This window comes from Lynx canadensis, chromosome C2 (assembly GCF_007474595.2).
Source record: "Lynx canadensis isolate LIC74 chromosome C2, mLynCan4.pri.v2, whole genome shotgun sequence".
Classification (NCBI taxonomy): Eukaryota; Metazoa; Chordata; class Mammalia; order Carnivora; family Felidae; genus Lynx; species Lynx canadensis.
The window spans coordinates 84,692,741-84,716,977 of record NC_044311.2 but is presented as its reverse complement, the minus strand read 5'-3'; the positions used below and the strand labels follow the sequence as shown (position 1 = coordinate 84,716,977).

At 53.3% G+C, this 24,237-nt stretch overlaps 2 protein-coding genes across 3 annotated transcripts; both read left to right on the top strand.

The window, feature by feature from the left end:
- The first annotated feature begins 286 nt into the window (after nucleotides 1–286).
- On the top strand, nucleotides 287–5,724 carry LRRC15 (leucine rich repeat containing 15). The gene has a single exon (XM_032594733.1). It carries the CDS (start codon nucleotides 296–298, stop codon nucleotides 2,048–2,050), a length of 1,755 nt encoding a protein of 584 aa, XP_032450624.1. The 5' UTR covers nucleotides 287–295; the 3' UTR covers nucleotides 2,051–5,724.
- Nucleotides 5,725–8,279: 2,555 nt separating this feature from the next.
- CPN2 (carboxypeptidase N subunit 2) lies at nucleotides 8,280–16,902 on the top strand. 2 transcript variants are annotated; one of them, XM_030330233.1, is made up of 2 exons: nucleotides 8,280–8,385; nucleotides 14,951–16,902. In XM_030330233.1, the coding sequence occupies exon 2, from the start codon at nucleotides 14,951–14,953 to the stop codon at nucleotides 16,592–16,594; it is 1,644 nt and encodes a 547-aa protein (XP_030186093.1). In that variant the 5' UTR covers nucleotides 8,280–8,385; the 3' UTR covers nucleotides 16,595–16,902. The 2 variants fall into 2 exon arrangements, with proteins under 2 accessions (XP_030186093.1, XP_030186092.1); XM_030330232.1 differs by having other exon boundaries at nucleotides 14,948–16,902.
- The last annotated feature ends 7,335 nt before the right edge of the window (nucleotides 16,903–24,237 follow it).

The window sequence follows — 24,237 nt, the reverse complement described above, 5'->3', positions numbered from 1 at the left end:
ACTCACAGAATCTGGGGAAAGCTTCCTAGAGGCTACTGCATTTGAGCTAGACTTGGAAGTATAGGGAAGATTTAGATGAGGACAAAGAGCACTCCGGGTGGGGGAATTGCTTGGCATGTGGGAAAGGTGAAGGGGCTTGCTGACCGGACCGTAAGTAGCATATGGCAGGGCATGTGGTTGTGGGGTTCAAAGGCAAGCTGGTGTTTGGCACCAAAGGTTGACGTGGGCTTAAAAATAACAGCAGTGTTGGTGAGATGACCCTGACTCACGTGTGCTCTCTCCCCTTGCAGAGGCCATGTCGCTGAAACATTACCTTCTTTTGCTGGTGGGCTGCCAAGCCTGGAGTGCAGGGCTGGCCTACTATGGCTGCCCAACTGAGTGTACCTGCTCCAGGGCCTCCCAGGTGGAGTGCACTGGGGCACGCATCGTGGCAGTGCCCACTCCCCTGCCCTGGAACGCCATGAGCCTGCAGATCCTCAACACGCACATCACTGAACTCAACGAGTCCCCATTCCTCAACATCTCAGCCCTCATTGCCCTGAGGATTGAGAAGAACGAGCTGTCCCACATCGTGCCTGGTGCCTTCCGTAGCCTGGGCTCGCTGCGTTACCTCAGCCTTGCCAACAACAAGCTTCAGGTGCTGCCTATCGGCCTCTTCCAGGGCCTGGACAACCTCGAGTCGCTCCTCCTGTCCAGCAACCAGCTGGTGCAGATCCAGCCGGCACACTTCTCCCAGTTCAGCAACCTCAAGGAGCTGCAGTTGCACGGCAACCACCTGGAATATATCCCTGATGGTGTCTTCGACCACCTGGTGGGCCTCACCAAGCTCAATCTCGGCAAGAATAGCCTCACCCATCTCTCGCCCAGGGTCTTCCAGCGCCTGGGCAACCTACAGGTCCTCCGGCTGTATGAGAACAGGCTCTCAGAAATCCCCATGGGCACTTTTGATGGGTGTGGAAACCTCCAGGAGCTGGCCCTGCAGCAGAACCAGATTGGTATGCTCTCCCCTGGCCTCTTCCACAACAACCGTAACCTCCAGAAGCTCTATCTGTCCAACAACCACATCTCCCAGTTGCCCCCTGGCATCTTCATGCAGCTGCCCCAGCTCAACCGTCTCACGCTTTTTGGGAATTCCCTGAAGGAGCTCTCTCCGGGGATCTTTGGGCCCATGCACAACCTGCGTGAGCTTTGGCTCTACGACAACCACATCACTTCTCTGCCTGACAATGTCTTCAGCAACCTCCGCCAGCTGCAGGTCCTGATTCTCAGCCGTAACCAGATCAACTACATCTCCCCAGATGCCTTCAATGGGCTGGTGGAGCTGCGGGAGCTGTCCCTCCACACCAATGCGCTTCAAGAGCTGGATGGGAATGTCTTCCGCATGTTGGTCAATCTACAGAACATCTCCTTGCAGAACAACCGCCTCAGACAGCTCCCAGGGAATATCTTTGCCAATGTCAATGGCCTCATGACCATCCAGCTGCAGAACAACCAGCTGGAGAACCTGCCCATGGGCATCTTCGATCACCTGGGGCACCTGTGTGAGCTGAGGCTCTATGACAACCCCTGGAGATGCGACTCAGACATCCTACCACTCCGCAGTTGGCTTCTGCTCAACAAGCCCAGGTTGGGGACAGATACTCTCCCGGTATGTTTCAGCCCACCCAGTGTCCGAGGCCAGTCCCTCATCATCGTCAGCGTCAGCGCCGCTGTCCCCAGTGTCCAGGTCCCAGTGATCCCCGAGGTGCCCAGCTACCCGGAAACACCACAGTACCCGGACACACCCAGCTACCCCGACACCACCCCCATCTCCTCCACTACTGAGTTCACCAGCTCCGTGGAGGACTACACCGACCTGACCACCGTTGAGGTCACCGATGACCGTGGCACGTGGGGCATGACCCAGGCCCAGAGCGGGCTGGCCATTGCCGCCATTGTCATTGGCATCATTGCCCTGGCCTGTTCCCTGGCTGCCTGCATCTGCTGTTGCTGCTGCAGGAAGAGGAGCCATGCGGTCCTGATGCAGATGAAGGCACCCAACGAGTGTTGAAGAGGCGGGCTGGAGGCGGAGCTGGGGGACAGTGGGACCACTGGAAGATCTGGGAATTTCATTGTTCCACCTCCACCCCTGGGTCCACAGAGCCATCCCCTGCTTCCTCTCTGCTCCCCAAGAGAAAGGCTCCCCCCCCCCCACTTTTTCCTGACCTGCCTGGTTCTCCTATAGAGAACTACAGGAGAATCAGCTCTTTCAGGGCCTTCGTAACCACCAGGGAGATCGAACTGGCCATGGCAAAACCCCCCTGGGGTTTCTAATTCATGTCTAATTCACTCGAGAAGGCCCCTCTCCACAGCCTCACCAGCTCTCCTCCAAGAACAAGCTTCCCTGTGTCCACGGCCCTGCTGGCCTCTGTAGACTCCGTTCCCATGTCTGCTCACTTTGTGGGAATGGTTCTCCCCGGGGGGGGGGGGGAGCTCCTCTCCCAAGTATGATGTAAGTTGATTCCCCTTCCTTCGCTTCCCCCCCCCCCCCCCTGTGGCATGGCTGTCCCCTGTCCCCTGAAATGAAAGTTTTCCCTCAATGTTCTGCTCCTGAAGGCAGGGTGAGTTCTGTCCTCAAAGAAGGCTTCCACCCACTCAACTGGCTTCCTGAGAGTGGCCAAGCACCCTGGCTTTCGGATGCTGTGAAAAAGACAAGGAGGGACCATGTCGCTCAGTTCCTGTGGAGAGGGCCGCTGTCAACATCTCTCACGGGATCGTTATCTGGAAAAGGAAGAAGGGCACCAGTGCAATAAGTCAGCCTCGTGGAGAATATTTCTGAACTGCAGACTTTGCTTTGAAAATTTTGGTCCCTTGGGGAATAAGATCATGTAGAATGTCTGCCCCCTAAAAACATTTAAAATCAGCTTATTGGTACTGGATGGAGAAAGCACCCAGGTACCAGGGGGCCCTTATGTTCACCCCTAGGGTTTTTCTCTTTTAACTTTTTACTGAAGTGTAGCATACGTACAGAAACGTGGGAGTGTGATCATGTAGAGTTGGATGGATCCTCACAAACAGTTCATACCCATGTAATCAGCATCCACATCAAGAAACAGAGTATCACTGTATCGATCCTGGGCTTTAACTAGAGAATACAGGCTTTTGGAGATGGGTCTCCATGAGCCAAGCCAGCCCCTCACTGTCCCTGCCAGCCAGCCCTTGCAAAGGCCCAGCTGCCAGGGGTGGCGGAGAGGATGTGGGTACATTCCGGCCTAGACAGCAGATGTTATTAGATCCCCACGCCCCAAGGCACCCAGGATGGCCAGGTTAGAGGCATCTCGACTGCAGAAGACCTTTCTCTGCCCGCAAGCTGTCTGCTGCTGATCGGAGGCCCCTCTGCCTGGTCCTTTTATGGGCATGCTATGCCTTATATCTGTTTTTAATTTTCACTCCCCATTTGAGGGAAGTGAAATAGTTCAGAGATGAGATCCTTTAATTGAAAAGCCAAGTGTAATGGAACCCGGTAATCCTGTTAGTGTGGTAAAATCCCCCATCAGTCAGCCAGACACAGACATTCATCACATACAGCAGGCAACATCAGGGCATACAGAGAGGTCACGCTGGGTCAGGGGGCTCTCTGGGACTCCTTGTGCCTGTGGCCTGGTTATGAGAGTGGAGTTGTTTGGTCCGGGGTTATAATAGTCACATAAATGCCTGCCTTTGTCACCCTTCCTGCTCCACACACATTCACACTGGTAAAGAAATTTTGCTCAGGGCAACTCACATCTTCGTCTGGACAACTGGTCTATCAGTTGAGAGGTAAAAACAGTGAAATGGAGAATTTCGGGTGCCTATGTCTGCCCAGGAAAGAGCTGCAGCCAATGCTATCACGATTGGGAAACCCTGACTGGCTCTTACTAGTTTCCTCTGTAGCACAAGACGAATGGGAAATCCCGCGAGGTCTTAGCAGCACGGTGCTACGAGGTTCCCAACACAAAGGGTCCATGAAGGGATGTGCTAACTAGTACACTTAGTAGCGTTATACTCTCTGTCCCAGAGAATCTGGGAGAGACAGGGCTTGTCAAAGGCAAAAGACATCTTCTCTCCAAGGTAAATCTGGGCCTCCAAAATGTTTTCAAAATATTTATAGCAACTAGTGGACAGGTACTGACACTTGCCAGAGCATGAAAGGAAGTGAGCCCAGAGCTTGGGGCATGGGCATCATTCCACTGATGGTGCTGCCCTATTCGATCCTGGGGCCATCAGGGGAAGCGGCCTGCTTTCCTCCAGACAGGAAGCATGGTGTGGCACCGCCTCTGGTGTCTCGTTGTACAAGGGTGCAAGTGGGCCCGAGATGGCAGGGAGGTGAGGAAGGAGTCATCTTCACCCAGTGTGTCCCCTTTACCTGACCCTCTGGCTTGCCTGTCCCTTTCTTTCATCAGAGTGGCTTGGATGGAGCCACTGGGCCTCCAATTCTTCGGCAGGCGTCTTGGCCTCTCTGCACCATGGTGTCTGGTCAGGAAGCTACCAGAAAAGCTGGGTGGAGTTTCCTTTCCCACAAGACATTGCATTTGCTCACTTCTCAGCGCTGGAGCGAGCTGCTTTGTCCCCCAAGGCTGAGGTAGGGCACAGAGTTCACTTTAATTTTTCACCTTGCCGGTACTAGCAGCTTCCATTAATGTTAATGTTGCAGGAAAGATAATAAAAGCCAGTTAGAACCACTGTTTAGCGACGATGCTTACTTAAGTGCGTAGATACCCTTTAAAGCACTTAATGAGCATTTTCTTTTTAAACTTCACAACACCCTTGTGCATAGGTACTACCTTTATCCCTTTGAAATGGGTCTAAAATCACTTTCTTCCGCAACGTTATTCAGTGGGCTGTGGGTTTCCTTTCTGTCTTCAAACTTTGTACGAGACCTTGTGGCCTGTCCTGCACTTTCATCAGTCGAGAAAATGGGAGTCACTTTCCTGTTGCTTCTTATAGTCCCAGGCATGGGAACCTCATGTGGTAGTGTGTGGACCAGAAGCCTGGTCAATACAGGAAAACATGAAGTTCACCCGTCCCTTACAGAAAAAAGGCCCCTCTCATGGAAACTGTTGGGGCTGTGTGTGTGTGTGCTCTCTTCCTCTTTAGGAGTTAAGGGCGCAGCTCAGCTCTCAGGACTCTTCATGGGCAACAACACAAGTTCACGACCCTTCAGATGTCAGTGCAGAGCAGTTTCAGGAATCTGTTTTGCAAACTCAGGAAGCTTCCGGAGAGCAGACAGCTAGAGATAACTAGGTAACTAGAGCCGGTAACCAGATGTCGGCTGTATCCCAGCCTTTAGCTACAAACCACTCCGAGCTCAGCCCACAGATCCTACAGTCAGAACCGAATCCAGGGTGCTGGGGAGGTGGTGGAGGGCTCGAGGAAGAAGCCATCACTGGGGTTCGGAGAGGGGGGCCGGGCGGGTGCTTCTCCAGGCCAGACTCCTCCCAGCCTGGATCTCTCCTTCACCTACGGAGAGCTCCTTCTCACCAACCTGTTGCCTTCATGCTGCATTCAAAAGTAGATCATATTCGCCTCGCTTAGAGATTCACTGCAAATAATCCCAGGTGCTTGGTGATGCGTTTAGAGATTTCCAGGCCCCCAGGGTTTTATAGAGTGTGAGCCCTGGTGGGCAGGGTTGGGGGTCCAACTTCGCTGGACGCTGCCCGTAACAACCGTGGTGTACAGAATCAACAATAAATGGTATACACAGGACGCCTGTGCTCTCTATGGACGTCTTGGCTAAGGAATCTCACACCTGTTGATTCTACTCCTGTCACATGCGTGCAAGGCTGACCCAGACAGCCCCTGACAGAGAGTAGATTCCGAGCAGGGAAAAGGCCTTTCGAAAGTGAGGGGGAGCAAAAATGGAGTAACAAATGCTATCTATAGGCCACTGTGGCTGGAAGGAGTCTTAAGAATAGGTTCAACCTGAAGAAAGTGAGATCCAAGGGGGAAATGAGTTTCCCATAGTCACCTAGTGAACTCAGCTGAGCTTGGACTGCCGCGGGTCCCCAGACCCCCAGACTGGAGGTTCTTCTATGTCACCAGAAAGGCCACGAAGTCCACTCAGCCTTCATTGACCGTGCACGTGCACACACACACACGCACACGCACACACTCAGACTCAGGCGGACAGGGCTCTCCTGCACACCTCAGGACTCCTATCAGTGCTGAGCACCAGGCTCGGTGACAGCCTGTGAGCTGTCAGAAGACACTAGCTCCCTCCATCGTGTCCAGGTGTCCCCAGGACTCGTTCAGGTCTCCAGATTACAGGGGCTGCCATAGTGGCTGGCATAGTGCTTCAGAGAGGAATGACTCTGCTGTTCCTTTATCCCACTGCTATGCCCAATAAAGGAGCTTGAAACTGTATTTTCCCGGGCCCTTTTTAGCTCTTAGATCCCTTCTGCCAGGTGTAAGCTTGTCCCAGGAAGCTGGACCTGAATGGGGGTCAATAGTGTGCTTGTTGTGCTTCAATGACTTGGGGCAACGTTTGTTGTCCTTCCTTCACCACTGGACCTGGCCTCTTAGACAAGTTTCTGGAGTTCTGGGTAATGGAAAAAGGGGTTAGAGTCTTTATCCCATTTCCCAGAAGGTCCCTAGAGTTCCTAATGCAAATCTCCCCTTCACACACACACATCAGCCCTCTATCACACCCATTCCACAGATGGGAACGCAAAGACTTGTAGAGATAAAATAACTTGTGTGAAGTCTGGTTAATTAGGTGAAGAGCCAGGATTCCAACCCGGATCCACTGATACCCAATTTCTCTTGTTCACCATGATATTGACAGACAAACTCTCTTTCTGCAGATGAGTGTCAACGTGATAAGAACCTATTCAGAGCACAGGGCAGATTGGACTGTTCCCCTAGCCTGGCTGTGAGTCTTCTCCAGCGGTGTGCCCCCTTCATTCACCCCTTGGCCTCTGGCCATTCTTCCAATGTGCCATCTTGCCTCTGTCAGCCTGGGTGCTATGAAGGTGGGTGCTATGAAGGGCGGGTGCTTTGGAGGGTGGGAGCTATGGAGAGCGGGTGCTTTGGAGGGCAGGTGCTATGAAGGGTAGGAGCTATGGAGGTCCACAGGTTTTCTCCCCTCTGACATGCTCCCATTTTCCTCCGCCAAAGTGTGGATTTGTAATATGTCTCTATTGAAAAATGTTTTCTTGCTACATTTTATCAGACCTTTGTGGTTTGGCTGATGAAATATTAGTTAATATTTGAAAAGGAGTGAGATAAATATTAATACCATGCAACGAATTTTAAAGTCAACAGTCTGCTTTGAATGGTAGACTGGACATTGAAAATCATCTGAGATTGCTTATCTGGGTCATGCCTTCACCCTGCATCCCTTAAAACATATACATGCTTGGGGCGCCTGGGTGGCTCAGTCGGTTAAGCGTCCGACTTCGGCTCAGGTCGTGATCTCACAGTTCATGAGTTCGAGCCCCGCATCGGGCTCTGTGCTGACAGCTCAGAGCCTGGAGTCTGTTTTGGATTCTGTGTCTCCCTCTCTCTCTGCCCCTCCCCTGCTCATGTTCCATCTCTCTCCTTTAAAAATAAATAAACATTAAAAAAATAAAAAAACAGATATATGCTCATATACACCCCTCCCCCCCTCCTCCCCTCCCCCCCTCCCCCCCTCCTCCCCCTCCTCCCACACACAGTTTGCCTCATTCTGTAGCCCCTGGATGAACCTTTCCAAACAGGAAAACCACTGCCTCCCAAGGCAATGTCTTTCATCCTTGGCTAGCCCTGTGGTGAAAGCATGCCTCTCCATATTGGGCCCAAATCCACCGCCTTCTATCTTCTCCCTTTTTAACCCAGAAAGGCTTTAGAAAGTTGGTTTATGAAACAGACAGACAAACCAAGGAACCAGCCCACAGCCCTCTTAGAATGTCTCCTGTCATTGATAGCGCAGCAGATGTCTGTGGCTGGCTGTTTGGCCGAGGTCAGGCTCCCAGCACTGGCCTGGCCCTTCACCAGGAGAGGATGTAGGCGTGGCCCCCCGGTCCTAGTCCTCACCTCGGGATAGGCCTATTGGAAACTTTCTAGGGCCTAGTGGATGCCCCGGGGTCCTCCTGCAGGTGCCAGGCCTGGGATCTTAGCCAGATTTTGGCCTCAGTGTGGATCTGTCCATGGAAACAGTTCAGGGTTATTTTGTAATCTTTAGAGGCCTTGTGCCAGATTCTGTTCTCCTGTCCTGTGACCCTGGTGACATTCCGGGAACACTTAGGCCACGTGAGGGGAGGAACCACTGCCTGGAACTTTGTTCCGTGCTGGCACTGTTGGGTTCATACTGATCACAGACCACACCAGACCCTTCCACTCCACTGGAAGAGCCAGGGCGGCCGGTGTGCACCTGCTCAGCCCCTCACGGTAGGTCTCCTGGGGTCTGTGGGGACGTGGGAGGAATCTGGCCTCAGTCCCGGCTGTGGGGCACGAGAGGGGAAGGCCACTCTCCCAGGTTTCAGAGCCTGTCCCCAACTCCAGGCAGGCTGCACTATCCGCGTCCTCTGCCATGGGAGGAGAAGCCCCTGAAGTGCTCAGCCGGGTGCTCAGGTGCTGGCCTGAGGCAAGGCTTTCCTGAGATCAAGGTGACCCGGTCCCTGTGCTCTGGGGGCACATAGTGAACCGTGGGGATAAGCAGACAACCACATGCCCAGGTTTGTCTGGTTCCAGCCTCGCTTATGCCTTGTTAATGTCACCCTGGCATAATTATCCATAGCTCCTGTTTTAGTCCTGGCTTAGTTGATAAAGTCTACAGTCCCTCTAGGAATAAAATACGTATGTAGCTACCTTTTACTGAACATTTACTGTTGCCCAGGTACTGTGTTAAATGCTTTATATTTACTATCTGACTTACGCATTGAATACTAATTTTAACCCCGAGGGACGGGGTTATAATCATGCAGGGGAAAACGGAGGCTGGATGACCTGGCCAAGCCCACACAGCTTGTAGATAGCAGTGTCAGAATTTGAACCCAGGTCACAGCCCCGGCAGAGCTCAGGTGCCCCCCGGCTCCACTAAGCAGAAGGAACATAAGGCGTGATGTACAGGGTGCCACGAGCCACAGACACTTGTGGTTCAATTCAGCACACAGCACCTCGCCCGGGCTCAGCTCGGTGCTGGGGGCGCTCCGTCAGGTTGGACCCGCTGCAGAGGACAGAAGCCCAGCCCCCTGAGGCTCACAGTCAGATGGCTGCAAGTGATCAGAATTTAGAGCAGAGGAACCCAAGCGTTCCACTGAGGACGGGAATGGCCTGTGGGATCCCCAGGAGATGCAGTCAAGGAGGGCTTCCTGGAGGAGGTGTGACTTGCACGGGCTGGGGGTGCAGGCAGGATGGGGAGTCATGGGGGCATTCTAAAATGAAAAGGGCTGTAGAAGCAGGAGTTAGAGGTGGCACCCTGTGGAAAGCGTTCGAGGAAACACCGTGCTCAGTTCACAACTTGTCTGATTTCACAAGGCTGGCTATCTTTAAGAACACCATGGCAGCTGGGAGACGGGCTCTTCCAGGCTTTTGCAGTGTAATTGCAAGGAGGGAGAGAAATCAAGGGAGCCCATTATGTGTTTGGAACTGTGCTGTGTGTTTTACAGGATGACCTGAATTTTTATAACTTTTGACCTTATTACAAAAGCCACTGGTTTGTTATATTTTTAGAATGTAAAACATATATGATAAAAGCAAAAGGAAAAAAGTAAAATCCCACAGTTCTATTTTTCAAAGATTACCCCAGGAAATACTTGGTGTACAATCTGAACTTTATCTAGGGGCCCACGGAGAGTCACTTCATTGACATAAAGATGTGGGTTGAAAGGCGCTGATTCTGAATAACAAAAGAAGCCCCCTATTATCTCTCAGGAAGCTTCAAGGGTTTTTGGAGCTGTGTCAAGAACCAGGATAAAGAGAGCAAATGTATATTTCTTTTTTGTTTTTTAATTTTTATTTATTTTTGAGAGAGAGAGAGAGAGAGAGACAGAGTGAGAGTAGGGCAGGGGCAGAGAGAGAGAGAGAGGGAGACACGGAATCCAAAGCAGGCTCCCGGCTCTGAGTTGTTAGCACAGAGCCTGACACAGGGCTTGAACTCACAAACCCATGAGATCATGACCTGAGCTGAAGTCAGACAGACGCTCAACTGACTGAGCCACCCAGGTGCCCCCAATTTTTTTAAGTGTATTTTTTTTTTTTTTTTGAGAGAGAGAAAGAGAAAGAAACACAAGTGGGGAAGGGGCAGAGAGAGACAGAGACACGGCATCTGAAGCAGGCTCCAGGTTCAGAGCTGTCAGCACAGAGGCCGACCCAGGGCTCGAACCACAAATGTATATTTCTTATATCACCATGTCACTTATCTTACGTCATTACCAGTTCTCTTACGTGATTACCGCACTAACTGTAACAAAGCCTTAATTTAGGGAGTAGTGTTACTATCGTGACTGTTCTCAATTTACGAGTGCAGAAACTGTCCCCGAGGGGCCACTCCCCTGCCTGGGACACAGTGGGCAGCAGGGTGGGGAGGGCCGGCTGGCTGGGGTGGAGGCAGGAGCCCAGGAAAGGAGGCTGGGATCCAGGCAGTGGCAGGCGTTCCCCGGGGACCGGGATGAAGCAGTCGGTGGCTCCAACCTCTGAAGCCCCTCTTGCTGCTCTCGGATGCCCTGGGGTCCAAGAGGCAGAAGGCAGCCCTGTTGGCCGTGCAGACGCCAGTGTCGACATCTCTGAGTATAGCAGCAGTCCGCTGGGGGTTTAGGGCTGGGGCTCTGGGCTCCCGTCGCCCTCTGGAAGGAGTGAGCGTTGGCTTTGTGGTGGATGAGAGACTGGCTTGTGGCACACACAGAAATGTATCAACCCAAAAGCAACTTGAGAAGAGGAAAAAGTTCATCTGCAAGCAGTGAACCGCCCTCCCTGCCCCCGCCAAAGCCAGACTTCCTTGGCTTGCTAAAGGCATGGAACAGTTTTTGCGGGCATTGGCTGGTCTCTGCATCAATGCAGAGGTGGTTTCTCGGATGAGAAGCAGGAATCTTCTGGCTGCCGCCCCACAGTCCCTTCTGGTACCAGGCTCCATGGTGCCTAGGCAGGGGCACTTCCCATCTCCAGAGCCCCCGGTGACCTGCTCTTAAGGGCGGTTGAGGAAGGGGCCCAAGTCCAGGGCATCCTAGCCAGAGCCATCAAAATCTGTGCTCTTCTAAACCAAGGGCAAAGCAATGACATGTTTCCCTTGGCTGGGAGGAAAGAGCCAGAAAAAGTGCTACAGAGAGGTATCTCGCTGGTCCATAAATGGGGTGGTTGGACGATCTCATCAGGTTTTCCATAGCTAACTTCTGTGATGACTTCAGAACAAAGCTGGGACTGGCCTGAACTCAGAATAATCAGGGTCATTAACCCTCTGTTGCTGAACACTCACTGTGGGCAGGGCTCTGGGTTTGTGGCTTTCAACACATTTTCTCATTCAATCCTCAGAACAACTCCATGAGGAAGGTAGTATTGAAGCTTGCTGTTTTGAAGATTAGGACCTTGAAGCACAGAGAGGTTAAGTAATTCAGCCAAGGCCACACAGCTAATGAGGGATGGAGACAGGATTTGAACCCATACTGTCTGACTCCAGAGCACAAACTCTTAGCCATTCTAGAGTGGTGACAATGAGTCTCGGGCTGAGAGTAGATCGTTTGGAAGTGGTCAGTGTTCCACACCTTCACTGTGAGTGCTGTCCCCTGCTTCCTCCAACCCCCCCAGACCGGGGCTCTTTCTTTCCTGAACTTCAGAGGCCCTGTTCTGGCCCTCTTCCTACCACGACACCTCCAAGGGGTGAGAAGTTTGCAAAACCATAGGGACATAGCCATCCGGAGGCTATGCCCCTATTTTATTTTATTTTATTTTATTTTATATTTTATTATTATTTTTTATTTTTTAGAAAGGGAGGGGAGAGAGTGTGCGTGAAAGCAGATGAAGGGCAGAGGGAGAGAGAATCTCAGACAGGCTCCATGCCCAGCATAGAGCCTGATGCTGGGCTCGATCTCATGACCACGAGATCGTGACCTGAGCCAAAATCAACAGTTGGATACGTAACTGACTGAGCCCCCCAGGCCCCCCAGTGCCCACATTTGAAATCATGCTTCAGGTACCCAGGGGCCACGGCTCATGTGGGCTGCCTTCCCAGGTCCATTTTCACTACGCTGATTATGTCACGGAAGTGCATGCCCTTAGGGATCTGGGGACAGACAGCACGTGAAGTCCCTTGTATATATTCACTCCAGGGCCTTCATGTCCATACTAGTGGAAGTCTTTCTGGAAACTGCCTTTGAGAACCAAAGACTAAAGGGGTTTGCAAGGAAGGATACTGGCGCAGTATGCGTTTTTATGCATTATGGCACGTTTAACATAAAAATTGTTCTCCTCTCCTACTCTGGAGGAGAAGCATTCGAGTCTGCTCTCACGGCCTGGCTGATGGTCATTCACTTGGGCTCGAACCATGCTAGGGAAGGGCAAATCTACCTCCCACGCTGCTCATACCAGCGATGAAGTGTTTGGGGCCACAAACCCTAACCAAGTCCACGGTAAGTCAGCACCGTGCTGGACGCTGAGCACAGAGATGAGCAGCCTCATCTCACAAAAAAGGACAGCCATGAAAGGCCACCGTTCTGGAGGGCCCAGCTAGCTGTCAAGGTGGAGAAGCAACCACCAGGCACCTCATTTCTGGGCTCAAGGAAGTCTTCTGTCAGGATCCCTAGGGGCAGCCTGGGTGGGGGTGGGGCAGTGGCTGCCTCATCCTTCTCCAGAACCTCTGCTTCTTATCTGTATCCTATACGTACGACCTCAAGAGAATAAAGTCTTGTGCTCAAGCTGAACTCTGTAACCGCTGGTCTAAGCCTTGTAGCACCAGGGGGCACACGCTTGTCTGACGCTTGTTACTTTCCCGCCTGTGCCTGAGTGGCAGGCAGGCTCAGTTACTATGTGTCCTTCCCGGCCACCTCCTGTGGCTGACTCAGTGTCTCTGCAAGCATCAAGGGAGGTATGCACTTTCTGTGGGACAAACGGTCCCTTCTCTATTGATTCGGCAGAAAAGTTCCTGGAAAAACTGAGTTATTGAGTGTCTGAATGGGGGGAGGGTACAGGGGGCTTTTGTAAGCACTGTGTTTGCAAACGGAGCCCTTTGGCCAGAAGTGGAATCTTGGGATGGAAGAGGCAGCCAGCAGAGGGCAGCAGAGAAGCAGCCAGCAAAGAGGCCGCTGGGGTCCAGATTCTCCAAAACCAAGCCAATTGTGAGTGCTTACTGGGGACAGGTTGTTTCTGTATTTCTTCCTTTTCCCTTGTCTCTTTTCTTCCTTCCGCTCTCCCTTCCTAACTTCTTTTCTGTCTTTTTTGGTAAAGTCAAATGTATTCTGTCTAAAGGACATTCTGCTCTTCCCACTCTTTCGGTGTTTAAAAGAGTAACGATGTAATGATGAGTAATGATGCAAGGTGGCTTGCAACCTTGAACCATAATTAACACACTTTATTAATTTCTCATTCCATGTTAGACACTGGCCTAAAACTTTTGCTTATTTGTTGTCATTGAGTCCTCGCAATTCCCCTGACATGGTAGGCACTACAGATGAAGTAAGACGCCCACGGTCCCACAGCTAGAATGTGATGGAGCTTGTATTCAAACTCACGGAGCTTGGGCCACTACAAGCCATGGAAACGATGGGTGGGGGGGAGGGGGGTGGGTTGCACACCCCCTAATGGGGCAGCAAAGCCCCAGTCGGTCTTGTCATCTGGCAATGTGAGCCCACAGCCCCTAAATCATCCTGAAATCTGGACTTTAAAAAAAAAATCTTTTTTAATGTTTATTTATTTTTGAAGGAGAGAAAGAGCGTGAGCAGGGGAGGGGCAGAGAGAGAGAGGGAGACACAGAACCTGAAGCAGGCTCCAGGCTCTGAGCTGTCAGCACAGAGCCTGACGCGGGGCTCGAACCCACGAACTGTGAGATCACGACCCGGCTGAAGTCAGATGCTTAACCGACTGAGCCACCCAGGGGCCCCCTGAAATCTGGACTTTTAATGTGAGATTCCTCCATGTTTACATGTTGGCTGATAGTTCACATACAAAACAGACTGAGCCCTAAAACACACTTATGACCCGCAGCGCCAATCCAATCCTGTGGTTGGATGCTGGCATTAAAAATTTTTTTTTTAGTTAACTAAAAACTCAGTCCTTTTCCCTTGAAAACAGAAACCTACTGGTCTGTGGAATCCCTGCAGCTGGGACCCTCTTTGTCCACACAATGTTGGAGAGTTCTAGGGGCTCCGAGGTGGGGGGCACAGGCAGGTGGGCAGGAGAGCACTGGGCAGCCGTAGTGAGGAGCAGGGATCATTCGAGGTAAGAACCTGTCTTGTCCCTTCTGCTGCTCTCACCCTCAGCGGATACACAGGAACAGACGCTGAAATCTCCTCATAATTAGGGTCCGAAATGTGCTGAGGTCTGAAAGCTCAGGAAGAATTACAGTTTAAAGATTTCCAACTCACTAATAATCTGCCCATATTTGACCCATGACCTTAAAAAATTCCATGGGCAAAAATACCCATGCTCTCCTTACACCCTGTCTTTCATGCCTTTTTATCCCATTTCCGCCCTTTCTCTCATCTGGAAAGAGCATGGGAAGTCCCAGAGGCCTGGGTCGCTGTCCTGCCACTAACCTGCAGGGTGACTGGGCACAGGCCACATGACACCCACAGTGTCAGGAGCTCAGAATGCTGGTCCTGCTGACCTCACGAGGCTGCCGGAGGCAGTATGGGAACAACCACTGAAAACACAAACGGCTGCCCCAACGGGTGGCCTCCCTGACAGCTGATCCCCGTCCCTGTCCCCCCACCCCGGGTCTTCTGGCTGACCCAGCGGTGCGCTGGCCACCGTGCTGCACTACCCTTAAGGCGTCACTTCTGTTTTCTCTTCCCACTGGGGTCAGGAGATGCTGCCCAGAGCCTGGCTACCCTGGGCCTGCCTCCTGCTCCTGGCCAGGCACGCCCAGCCCTGCCCGGAGGGGTGTGACTGCTTCATCGGAGAGGTGTTCTGCTCCGATGAGGGGCTGGCTGCCATCCCGCCAGACCTCCCACCACACGCCACAGACGTCATCTTCGTAGAGACCTCGTTCGCCACAGTGGGAGCTGGGGCCTTCAGCGGCAGCCCCAACCTGACCAAGGTGGTCTTCCTCAACACGCAGCTCCGCCACTTGGGGCCGGACGCCTTCGGGGGGCTGCCCAGGCTCCAGGACCTGGAGATCACTGGCAGCGCCTTCTCCAACCTCAGCACCGACACCTTCTCCAACCTGACCTCGCTGGGCAAGTTCACCCTCAACTTCAACATGCTGGAGGCCCTGCCCGATGGCCTCTTCCACCAAATGGGCACCCTGGAGTCTCTCCAGCTGCAAGGCAACCGGCTCCAGAGCCTGCCCGGGAGGCTCTTCCGGCCCCTGGCCCGTCTGAAGACCCTCAACCTTGCTCAGAACCTGCTGGCCCAGCTGCCCGAGGAGCTGTTCGACCCCCTCGGCAGCCTGCAGACCCTGAGGCTCAGCAGCAACGCGCTCTCCAGCCTGCCCCATGGCGTGTTTGACAAACTGGGCTGCCTCCGGGAGCTCTTCCTGGATGGCAACTCCATCTCCGAGCTGCCACCCACGGTGTTTTCGGGGCTCTTCCGTCTGGAGAAGCTGTGGCTGCAGCACAACACCATCAGGCACCTGCCCGGCTCCGTCTTCTCCTCCCTGGGCCGCCTGACCTTCCTGAACTTGCAGGGGAACGCGCTGCGGACGCTGCCCGCCGGCCTCTTCGCTCACACCCCCGCCCTGGTCAGCCTGTCTCTGTCCTACAACCAGCTGGAGGCTGTCGGCGAGGGCACCTTTGCTAACCTGTCCAGCCTCGGTTCCCTCACGCTCTCGCACAACGCCATCGCCTGTCTCCCCGCCGGCGTCTTCAGAGACCTGGAGGGGCTGGTCAAGCTCTACCTGGGCAGCAACAACCTGACAGCCTTGCACCCAGCCGTCTTCCAGAACCTGTCCAAGCTTGAGCTGCTCAGTCTCTCCAGGAACCTGCTGACCACGCTTCCCGAGGGCATCTTTGACACCAACTACAACCTGTTCAACCTGGCCCTGCACGGCAACCCCTGGCAGTGCGACTGCCACCTGGCTTACCTCTTCAGCTGGCTGAACCAGTACAGCGACCGGCTCTTCAACATCCAGACCTACTGTGCAGGCCCCGCCTACCTGAAGGGCCAGGTGTTGCCCGCCCTAAAGGAGGAACAGCTGGTGTGTCCCGTCACCCGGGACCGCTTGGGCATCCAGGCCCCGAGGATGGAGGACAGGGAGCCCGGGGAAAGCTGGGATCTGGTAGCGGAGGAGAGGGCAGCCGGGAGCCGGTGCACCTACAGCAACCCCGAGGGCACCGTGGTGCTCGCTTGCGACGAGACCTGGTGTCGCTGGCTGAACATCCAGCTGTCCCCGAGGCAGGGGTCGGGCTCCCCGGGACTGACCCACAATGCCAGTCAGGAGTGGGACCTGAGGTCGAGCTGCGGCTCCGTGAGGCTCACTGTGTCTATCGAGGCTCGGCCCGGGGGAGACTAAGTATAGGGTCACCGAGCCGGGAGCCTGCATGGATGACCCCCGGGGCCTGACCAGGCGGGAGGTGGGGGCGGAGGGGGAGCTGGTGCTTTGCTTTTTCAGAGGGACAGAGCTACATCTCCAAGGGAGAGGAGGCCGCGCGGCCAGCTCCACCAGCCAGGGTCCCCCCGTCCTCCTCCTCTTCCATGATTACCACCCCAGCTCAGAGGCTGAGCGACCTGGCCGAGACCTGCCTCGGCCTTCCTCAAGCTTTGCAAAGCAGCCGTTAAAGCTGCACCAAGGTCTGGAGAATAAAAGAACATTCTCCCTGGTGTTTCTTGATCCTCTAATACCCATCTCACTCTCATCCTGCCCTGAGGTTCCGGAACCTCCAGTCCACGTCCACAGCACAGAAGCTACCAGATGTCCAAAGGCCAGATGTCCCTTTCCATCTCTCTCCCTGGAAATTTGTTTTTCATTGACACTGAGGAAAACAAAGGAGGTGATAGAAGCGGGAGTGACCGGAAGGTTTAGGGGCAGAGGTGTGACTGCTGTGCGGGGCACTTGTGTCATTAGGGGCCACCTCTGGCAGCATGGCCGGGAGAAACCAGGATGAATGGTGCCTCAGGAGAGCAGACACGAGCTGTCTGGCTCTCCCCACACCAAGCCCGCTGCCCCTCACGTCCAGCAGACGACCGGGCTGCTCCTTGAGGAGGAAGGGAGGAGGGGGCATGAACTGGGTGGCCTGGCACGGAGGTGCTTCGGTTCTTAGCTTTCTGATGGCATCTGACGCTGTGGGCCACTCGCTCACCGCAGTGCTTCTCTGGTTTGCTTATAGCCCTGGCCACTCTTCAGCCCCCCGGCCACCTCTTCCATGCTGCTGCCCTGATGGTCAACCTCCCTGAGGAATCTCACGCATGTCCCTGGGGTCCGATGCATGATGACCCAAATCTTCATCCCGGGCTCCCGTCCTTCTGGCCCCCTGACGAGATATCATACTTCCCATGTACAATCATGCAGCCACAAACACGTGTAGACCAAACCCCTGTCCCCAGTTCCTCCCGGATTCCCATGGAGCAGATTGCCAAGGCCAGGGGCCGAGCGTGTTCTCCAGTCTCTGCTCGGCCTTGATCCCCACGGCCTACCAGTTGGTGGATGCCCATGAGTACCCCTCTCGCCTCCCCCATTCCCAGCCCAGGGAACCACAGTGCAGCGTCTTACCTGGTTCTCTGTGTGTAGTGCGGATGGGTCTGAGAGAACCGCTCGGTGGGGGAGGGAGAAATGAATCTGACTTATGGCAGGCCCTCCAGGAACTCACTTGAGGTCTGGTGGGAGAGATCAGATGAGGGGGCATGTGAGTGGAGTGACTCCCAGCTTTCTCTCCTGGGTGGCGGGGAGGACAGCGAAACCATTAACCAAGGACAGGAACAGATTTGGGGGACGGGAGGAGCAAGAGGTTAGTTTCAGACAAGGAAGTGGAATTCCTCCTTCATGTCCGGGGATGCCCTTTTAAAAAAACGTGCTTCCAGGGCGCCTGGGTGGCTCAGTTGGTTGAGCGGCCGACTTCAGCTCAGGTCACGATCTCATGGTCCGTGAGTTCGAGCCCTGCGTCAGGCTCTGGGCCCGCTTCCGATTCTGTGTCTCCCTCTCTCTCTGCCCCTCCCCCCGTTCATGCTCTCTCTCTGTCTCAAAAATAAATAAATGTTAAAAAAAAATTAAAAAAAAAAAACATGCTTCCTGGGGCACCTGGGTGTCTCAGTCGGTTAAGCGTCCAACTCTGGATTTCGACTCCGGTCATGATCTCGCGGTTTGTGGGATCGAGTCCTGCATCGGGCTCTGTGCTGACAGTGCAGAGCCTGCTTGGGATTCTTTCTCTCTCCCTCTCTCTCTGCCCCTTCTCAGGGGCTTCTCATGCCTTCTCTCTTTCAACACAAATAAATAAACTTAAAAAAATTAAATTAAAAAAACCCCACACTTCCTGAGGCTCCGATCAAAATCACAATAGATTCTAAGGTGATGGAAGATAGAGTTCAGCAGATTTGCCAGAGGAACAGACTCTCTCCCAAATTTACTGGGTTCAGTTCCCAGAAGCATTTGGTTTCATAATCTCAATCGGTCCTCCAAGGCTGGGAACCCTGCCATCCCAGAAAAGCTGAAGCCCTGGGTGTCTGAGAGCCGGGTAACACCAGCCCCAGGCTGCTGGCACAGCCCAGGCTGGAGGCCTGGCTGCGTTAGGCTGCTGGCGGCCATCAGGGGGTGACACTATTTGGGTAAAGCATCGTCACACCTAGCATATCTGGTGCTTCACGAACCTCCATCCAATGAATGAGCTACAGCCCAGGGTCCAAACTGTCATGCGTCGATGGCCAGGGATAAAGGAACAAAATAATCAAGCGGACATTTCTCTTAATTATATTTTCCCCCAAACTAGAACTCTTTATTCAATTAAAGTATAATCACTTCTGTCTGTGCTGAATGATGCTGGGGAAAGAGCACTGGCTGGCGGCCAGGGGCTGTGCGGTCTGGGCAAGCTGCTTGCTCCCCCTCCTGGCTATGTGACTGACCCCAGATGCACTGTGTTCTTTCGGGTAGGACTGCTGGATTCTGCAAATAAACAAATAAACCTAAACATGTTGCGTGGGACATACTTATACTACAGAACAACTGGTAGTTTATCTGGAATCCAAATTTAACTGGGTATCCAGTGTTTTATCTGGCGACCCAACCACATGATGAATGTCGGGAAAACAGTGGGGCAGAGGTGGTGGGGAGCGGATGGTTCTCCTCAGGGCCAGAGGGAGGCCGGGGCTGAGTCTGCAGTGGTAGGAGTCCTGACCACTGACCACAGGACCTTGCCGGGAAGCAGGAGGTGTGAGCTTCCCTCCAGCTCAGACAGGGGGAAGCAGAGAAGAGGCTCCCAGTGTGCCGCACCCCCCAAGCGTCCTCATGCCCTGCTGTCTGTCCCCTTGTGGAGCCGTCCCAGTCTGGGGCAGCAGTAAAGCTTTTGATGGGTTCTGGAATAGAAATCAGGATACTTGACTCCCCCCACTTCCTGAACCTTCAGCCTCTGGCACATCATGGAGCCTCTCCGGGCCTTTCCTCAGCTATACAAAAAGGAGTTTGGTTCTCAATGTGGATTGAACCTCAGAATCACCTGGGGAGGTTAAGCAAACCCCCAACAGCGGGTACCTGGGCCCCACTTCCAGAGATTCTGATTCAGGTGGCCTGGGGCCGACCCAGGTACCTGTTTCATTTTTAGTTCCTGCAGGGACCCTAATACTCAGCCAAGGGTTGAAAACTCGGGCTCGATTTTGTCCTGTCCTGGGTCTCACAGCCATTTGTAGCTACACTCGAGGCAGTCAGACCCACCTCCTGTGATGCTCCGGATGAACTCAGGAATGAAACAAGCCCCAAAGCTGCATGTAAAAATATTTCATAGGGTTTCTTTTTTCTCGTTGGTGTTTTTTTTTATTTCACCATCCTCCTGCCCCCCGTAGATTTTGAACAAACAAGCTGGATGCATGCTGCCTTGTTTTCCTGAAGTACAGGAATGGCTAAGTCGTCCCAAAGCACCTCCTTCCAACAGGCGGGGCCCCTCGCCCTGCTGTCTTGAACCTTCCACAGTTCGGTGGTTGCCTGCCATTTGCTCGCAGTGTACTCTTGGGCAAGTTACCATAGCTCTCTGTGCCTCAGTTTCCTCATCCATCCTGTTTATCACCGGCACAGTGCTATTATTGGTGAAGAGAAAATAAATGCATTCATGTAAGGTGGCCAGAGCAATGACACGTGGGCTCCCAGGAATGCTATCTGTTATTATTATTTCTAGAGAAGTGTGGTGGCTGTGGCAGGAGGCAAGAACTGGCCAACCTGTTTCCACTGGTGTTTCTGGGAGGCCATTAAAATTGCTGTCTGCATGTGGAAATTGTATTGTTTGGGAGGACCGGAGAAGCCATTGACAAACTGTGCAGTACTTGCCGGGGATACTGGAAAGCTGGACAGCAATGCCAAAAATCAGTTTAGCACAGTGTAAGCCCAACAAGTTCTTTCCCACCCTGTGTTTTCAACCTGCCTCCGCGTCCCCATCTGCAGACTTTTCCACAGTTCACCAACGGCACACGGGCCGATTCGGCGTCCCAGGGCTCCCCCTTGTGGCACACTGGAGGAACGGCTCTCCTCGCGGGGCCTAACGAAGCGGCGCGGGCGCTGCCCGGTCCGCTGCGAGAGACAGAGGGGCACTTTGACTCGGTGGCGCAGGGGCCGTTCCCGGGCAGGCGGACGGAGCTGTCGAGGCGTCTGTCTCCTGCAACTCTGGGCAAGGGCCAGGCCGCTCGGTGCCCGCGCCCGAGGGGCGTCCGGTGGCGTCCGGACACGCTGGGGCGTTCTCGTTTGCCCCAGTGAGGCTGCGTGTCCCGCACCGTGGGACAGCCCCGCGCGACAGGGAGTGGTCACGCGTCGCCCACGACTTGCCAGCGGGCTGCGAGGCACTGCTGTGGGTGAAATCCTGTAGGGGTCTCCGCCCGTCATTGACCCTGTCACAGGTGGACACAAAGTTGTCCTCCCTGATGGGACACTTCTGGTTTCCCAGGACGGCACCTTAGCATATACGTGCTGGGAAGACGGCTTTTTCTTTGCAATTTTACCAGAGGTGTTCAGCATTTTGGAAAATCTTACACCCTTGACGAGGCTTACCCCGTATTTTCAAGAAGACCAATACAAACAGAAAGCAGGTTCTCTTAAATTGATCCTTTGCTCAGTATCTAGTAGGCAAAAGCTGCTGACTGCTTCATCAGATCTCTAGTGAGGTCTTACTGAGGCATTTGCATATGGAAATGAATATTCTTTTATCCTAAACTACCTTTTATTTCTAATTGGTTGCTGTTAGGACACTTAATTTTTAAATTCTCTACCTGATCTGATTATAATTGTCCCTTCCTCCACCCTTTTGTTCTATTCCGGCCCCTCTTCTGGAAACACCCTCACGAGATACACCCAGAAGGAATGTTTTACCAGCTCTCTGGATGTTCTCAAGCCCAGTCAAGGTGACCCATGAAATGAACCGTCACAGTCTTTACTGATTTGGATTATTTCCCAGCACTTTTCCTCTTATGAGGTGGAGGTCCCGGGTCCCTGCCTGTGGCTCCCCCTTCCCTCGCTATGGGAGAGCACCGCTCATTTCCACTTTACCAGAGAGGCTTTGTAAATGGGAATAGAGATTGAAGTCGGGTGTGGAGGGAGAGAAAAGATTAGGGACAGTAACCAGGGGCTTTGTGCACACATGTTCTCTTCAGATGGGTGTGTGGAGGGTCCAACCTTCTGCCCCTGCCCTCCCGGGTCTGCCCACCTGGCCTGGGGGGTGATGGGTCCCCCGGGAACAGGGCCCGGGCCAGAGTGGAAACTCTCAGCCTTGCGGGGGGGGGCAGCTAGACTCCTGGGCCACAGCTGACGTGCACATCTCTTTTCCCACCCACGAGAGCAGGCATGTGACTTCTCGGGAGAGGAGAAGGGGCCTCTGGCTTAGAGTTGGAGACCAGACGGGGAGATCTGTATTCAATCTCTGGACTCAATTCATTTTTGTTCTCAAATCTGTGTGTCAGCCACTATTCTTTGTGTACGATATTGTTTTGACATCTGTGAAGCTGGCGAACTGGCGAAGTCTGCTAGAGTTTTGAAAATTGGATCTATGAGATGAGCATATCCTAATAAATGGCAAGCCAAAAGCCGTAGGGCCTTTGCGATAAGTATTATTAGACCCACTGCGTTTGCCCACAAACACATCCCGTGTTTAGATTGAAATAGGAGAAGTCATTCATGCAAAATTTCACTACCCAACTACTACACTCTCCAAGTTAGAGCTCCAAACCAGGAAAAAAATAAAAACATCTCCCAAGCAGCGAAAAGAAGTTTCCAATGCCTTAGATGAAAGCTTGTGCGTTGCTCAAAGGAACATTCCTCCGCTCAGAGTCCGTTCACTTTTATGTCAGACACAAATCTATCAAGTTTGGTCATATGGCTTCCAGACTGTGGTAGATTAAAGGCAAAAATCACAAACTGGGAGGAGGGTGGAGGTCCTGCTGGAGACTTGCAACAAAGAAAGAGATGGAAACATGGCAAAAATCAGACACAAACTCCCAAAGAGCACCAGCCCGGGCTGTTTAGCGGAGGGCACCTCCCGAGCTCCCGAGGCAACACATCACTCCAGCACAAAGCTGGGGGTAAATAATGAGCTGAGGCGGGTGGCCATGACCCTGAGCTGCCCAGGAAAAGTGGACATTAGGAAGAATATGGTTTTGGTTTGCGTGCTCATGAAAGCAGAACTTGGGGCAAGAACTTGGATGTAGTTTGATGGGGAGGGAATCCCAGGAAGCAGCACCATTACAGAAGGACAAACCACACAAGGATGTTCTGTGGATGCTGCTGTTGCCCACGGGGCTCAAGTCCCTAAGGACCTGCCTGAGAAGCACCCAGAAGGTCCCGGAGCTGCCCTTACTCGCCCCGCACCTACCCCCAGCTTCCCTTCATCCCCACTTCTGGAAGTGGCCCTGGGGAAGGCCAAGGGGCAGAGAGACAGCGACAGCCAGTTTTGAGGCGGGCAGCTCCCACGTGCCCAAGCTGTCGCTGAGAATGGGCGGGCCGGAGGCACCTGCCACAAGCACCCTCTGTCTACAGCAGCAGCTGTGAACTCCAAGCGGTGTAAACGTTGGATGCGGTATCCATCAACAGCGCGGGTACTCAGTTATCCAGATGAGCCAACCCAGAGTGGCAATGCAAGCGGGCTGTGGGCTCACGGGGCGTCCCTAGGAGTGTTGAAGAACCCGTGCTCGTGGGTATGGTCACGGGGGTGCTGTGGGTGCAGTACCTACGTGAGCTTCTGTAAGTGCAGGCACCTGGGCACTTATCATTAATCCTGGCTTCAGCCCTCCGCACACCGTCTTTGGGCCAGGGCTGCTTCCCTAGTGTGACAAATTCCCCTAGTCACCTATTATGTTTCATTTGCCCCTCTCCTGGGCTGATATTAGGGTCCATCCCTTCATTCATTCCACAAATGTTTCCCGATGTCTTGGGTCAGGCTCCCCGGAAATAGACGTTGAGATGAGGGTCCAGATGAAGGTGATTTCTTTTTTTTTTTTTTTTTTAAGTTTATTTTACTTATTTTAAGAGAGAGAGTGTGTGAGCAAGAGTGCGAGCTGGGGAGGGGCAGAGAGAGAGGGAGAGAGAGAGAATCTGAAGCAGGCTCTACCTTGAGCCTGACATGGGGCTCGATCCCACAAACTGTGAGACCGTGGCCTGAGCCATGATCAAGAGTTGGATGCTTTTTTTTTAAAAACATTTTTTTAATGTTTATTTTTGAGAGAGAGACGGAGACAGAGCATGAGCGGGGGAGGGGCAGAGAGAGAGGGAGACACAGAATCCGAAGCAGGCTCCAGGCTCTGAGCTATTAGCACAGAGCCCAACGTGGGGCTCGAACTCACGAACTGCGAGATCGTGACCTGAGCCGAAGTTGGATGCTTATCTGACTGAGCCACCCAGGCACCCCAAGAGTTGGATGCTTAACCAACTGAGCCCCTCAGGTGCCCCAGTGATTTCTTGAAAGGAAATGATCCCAGTGAGAGAAGCAGGACAAGGACAGGAAGCCATGCAGCATGTGATTTCAGGTGGAGAGTCAGCCT